The 4,113-nt window shown below is 38.7% G+C and overlaps 1 protein-coding gene across 1 annotated transcript in view; it reads right to left on the reverse strand.

Moving 5' to 3' along the window:
- Positions 1–1,909: 1,909 nt before the first annotated feature.
- The window catches only part of LOC111868610 (GTP-binding protein 1), a gene marked incomplete at its 3' end in the record, with an annotated part of 12,972 nt that continues 10,768 nt past the window's right edge, over positions 1,910–4,113 (reverse strand). Inside the window, 2 exon segments of the mRNA XM_023859425.2 lie at positions 1,910–2,043; positions 3,297–3,432. Of these exon segments, the coding sequence (XP_023715193.2) occupies positions 1,910–2,043; positions 3,297–3,432 (270 nt within the window).

Raw genomic sequence — 4,113 nt, forward strand, 5'->3', positions numbered from 1 at the left:
TAAGATGATTTTTAACAATGAATTGGAATGGATGTTGAGCAGTCACGGGATATTTCAAGGTCCCAGTTTAGCATTTGCCTCAACGGACAAAGAAAAACCACACAAGGCTTCCTTCTAAATAATGAGTTTCCTGCCCAAGATCTGGATGCTTCATGAATGAGAAGCACACAAAGTGCGTGAGTCAACTTGCTTGGTGAATACAGTGGGTTTATTTATATCTCAGTAAGTGTGCACCACCATCATCAACACACTCTTATCCCATTTTGTATGACATTCCTCATGTTTATCTCCCCAATAATTTTAATTTTTGTTTATGATGATGCTTTTAACTTGTATTTGGAGGCTGAACAGCCCAAATCTAACCCAGCACACCAAATACCGTATTTACGCATGTATGGGCCGCGTGCGTGTATAGGCTGCAGCACAATTTTCAGACAGAAATTATAGAAAAAATAATTTTCTTGGAATATTATTTCAGGAGTAGAACACCCTGTATTACTAATTATGAATATAATTTTTTTTTTAAATGAAGTGTGATTTCGAATATTTCGAATATAAGCCGCACCCCAGTTTTCCTCTTGAATATTTGGCAAAAAATGTGCGGCCTATACATGCATAAATACGGTATCCTAAGATGTTCTGTTGTGTTCCTTACTTCCTTGAGGTAAATGCCAGAACAATGCCTCAAATTAGGCCATGACCACTTCCATCCACATCCTTTCCAATTTAACATTCATTAAGTCATCCTACTATCAGAAAGTTCCCGACTATAATTGTTGTAACTGCCTCAGTGAAAGATGAGAGGGGAGGCCAAGGTCACACTTCCACAAGTCTGTTGCATCAGTCTGCCACATGACACCACATTGTGAACATGCACTGTTTTTACACAAGTGCTTTTTCGACTTCATGTTTTGTTTTGTCTGCAATAGATGGTAAAATTGAACAATGTGTCTGCATCAGGTTTGGTGTGAAGCTCAGTAAATTTGCTACCGAAACCCTTGAAATGCTTTGTGAAGCTTTTGGAGAACATTCTTTAAGCTGAACAGCAGTTCTTGAATGGCATTCACATTTTAAGGCCGGTCAAATGTCAGCTGCAGATGACAAACGTTAAGGGCAACTAAGCACCAGCAAAACGCAACAAAATGTTGAAAAAATCTGAGAAGTCATCCATGAAGACCGTCGCTGAACAATCCATGAGCTCGCGGACACCGTTGGGATCAGTTATGGAGTTTGCCAGGAGCTTAACAGAAAATCTGAACATGCGCTACATTGCTGCAAAGTTTGTTTCCAAACTCCTGACAAATGATCAAAAGCAGCAGTACATAAACATGTCCTGAGCTATGAGAGAAGGCTAACAAGGACCGAACTTTTACTCATATCTCTAGGATCATAATGGGTGACAAAACCACAGAGTTTGTACATAACAACTACATGGTTATTGTTCCCCATCCTCCCTACTCACCAGGCTCAGCCCCCTGTGATTTTGCTTTGTTTCCAAAATTGAAAATGAACCTGAAGGGACGTTTTGAAACAGTGTCTGACACACAGAGGGAATTGCAAGCAGTACCTGACAGTATTAAGGAAAGTGACTTCCACAGTGCTTTCGAAGCGGGGAAAAAATGATGGGACAAGTGTATACATTCCCAAGGAGACTATTTTGAAAGAGATGGCCGCCAAAATTGAGTAAGTTAAGCCAGCATTTATTTTTTTACCTAGTCTGGGAACTTTCCAATAGCACCTCATACTATGTAGCATGAGCTCCTGATAGTGTTCCTACATAAACTACTTCTTTGTGATGCCCTCAGAGGAATTTGATCCATGCTTAACACATGTCTATAGCCTTCCATTATGGCACTCGTGCAATCCATCTAAAATAAGTTGAGCAGAATTCTACACAACATTGTGTTACCATTCTCTGTCCAGCCTTGATGTATTCAGGATGTTTTATGAAGCGGAAGTGGACAAGTGCTTTGTCACCTGTGCGCAGACACTCTTGTGACATGGACAGAATGGATGCTGTCTGACGGATACTCCCACAATGTACTATGAGAGACAAGATCCATATTATCATAACCTGCACATTTTCAGTAAGTCATGTGGTAATATTATGATTCAGTGGCAAAAAATACTCCAAGCTGACATCCTCACTACCATCTGTGAGCTGACTTGTCTAGAACATGTGGGAGCCTCTAGGTCTCACATCTCTATGAGCCTCCATGGCCTGTTACATGGACAGCTTTACCTTTTTTACATATTAAAAGGGTAAAATACACATTCAGGAACATTTTAGAACCAACTTCTTTTAACATTTATGGCAGCAAATACCTTAAGCACATTATACAAGACTGTATTTCGGAAATATGTGTACTCTATCAGAGCAGGCACTTCCACGCTTGTTTCGATTACTAAAACTGAAATTACAAGATTAATAATGTTTAGCTGATTCCTAACATCAAATATAAAACGTCTATCAAATAATAAAAGAATATCATGTAACACATGGACCCAAAAAACAATGCAAAACAACAATTTGCAAATTTTTATCCTTAGGTTTTCACAGTTAAGAGCTCGGTACATAACATCTTTCAGGTGTAAGCCATACGGAATGTTGAAGGTTCAAAATTCTGTACAGATTTTATATAAATTCCAACATTTAGCACTGAAACACAGACAATTACAAAGAGAACAACACAAAATCCAAGTAATAAATATGAATTTCTTTATACGCACTAAGAGAAAACAAAAAGGGACAGAATTAGGAATACAGTTTTTAAGACATTCATATCCAAAATATGGTACCGGAGTTAGAAGAGAAACAAATACAGTGGTTTGGCCAAGTTAAGAGAATGGATAGAACAAGGTTACTGAGAAAGTACTCAAAAGTCAGATGAATAAGAGATCAATTGGAAGTCCGAGAACAAAATACTTCAACCAGGTACTAGAAGATATCAAGAGGACAGGAAAGACCTGGCAAGAAACTGAAATCCAGGAAGAAAGGACGGACTAGACGTCCAGCCCATTGACCTTTATTAAATGGAAATGGAGGGGAAAGGGGGGGGAGGATGAGACTGATATTAGCACCAAACTGTCAGTGTATATGAATAACTCTATGTTCTGAAAACACAGTAACTAAAATGATAATAAGAAATATGAATTTCATGCCACACTTTCCGATAGAAATCCCAAATACCACTGAGACCTCAATTTATGCTCCAAATGAAACAATTCCTTTAAGAATGGCCAAAAATCCCATTCTTGCTTAGAATAGTAAATTAGTGAGGAAGGATGTGACTTACCCATGGCTTGGTAACGAGAACTAATTGTTGTTGGATGATGGAGAACTAAAATTTCGCCTTCAAATTCCCAGCATGCACTAGGATTTACTGCTGGAGATACCATCACCATTCCCTTTCTAATTTGTGACCTCTTGATCTGAAAGAAGAATGAGTAAAGGTCATACACAAACACATTCATATATGCTAGAAGAATTTCAGAAGCACTGAACAGGGTCACCAGGGAATGTCACAATGATTACCATTAATTCGCATAAAGATTGCTTTAGCATTAAGTGAACAGGTAAAGGTAAAGAAGGTAAAGCTATCCCTGTAATAAGCCATGGAGGCTCCCACATTTTCTAGGCAGCTGGCTCACAGATGGTGGTGAGGTTCTCAGCCTTATGTGTCAAACTCTCATTAACCCCAGGGAGATTCTTGGTCCTCATTTCTGTCGAGGATGAGTCGACCCCAGGCCCACAGGCCAACCAAAAGTTTTGCATCACCACCATATTTGTAACTGGTAAAACAGGATAATGTAGATAAATGATACAAACTCCGTCCTAAGTGCAAACAATATACATTTATATGTCTTTGATCTTGTTCTTTCTACACTACATGTTTCGGCCTCTATCGGCCATCATCAGGTGTATACTCTTAACGTTGCTGCCACACTGAACCCAGTCTAAAACTTAACATTTAAAAACACAATGTCACGTTCTTCGTATTATCAACATCTACATCGTTGATATGTGTCTGGTATGTAGATTATGTTGCACACGTCAAACCCGATATTCTTGTAGTAGCACTCTAAAAATCTTTAGTTATGATGTTTTTAAAA

Source organism: Cryptotermes secundus, unplaced genomic scaffold, assembly GCF_002891405.2.
Source record: "Cryptotermes secundus unplaced genomic scaffold, Csec_1.0 scaffold610, whole genome shotgun sequence".
Classification (NCBI taxonomy): Eukaryota; Metazoa; Arthropoda; class Insecta; order Blattodea; family Kalotermitidae; genus Cryptotermes; species Cryptotermes secundus.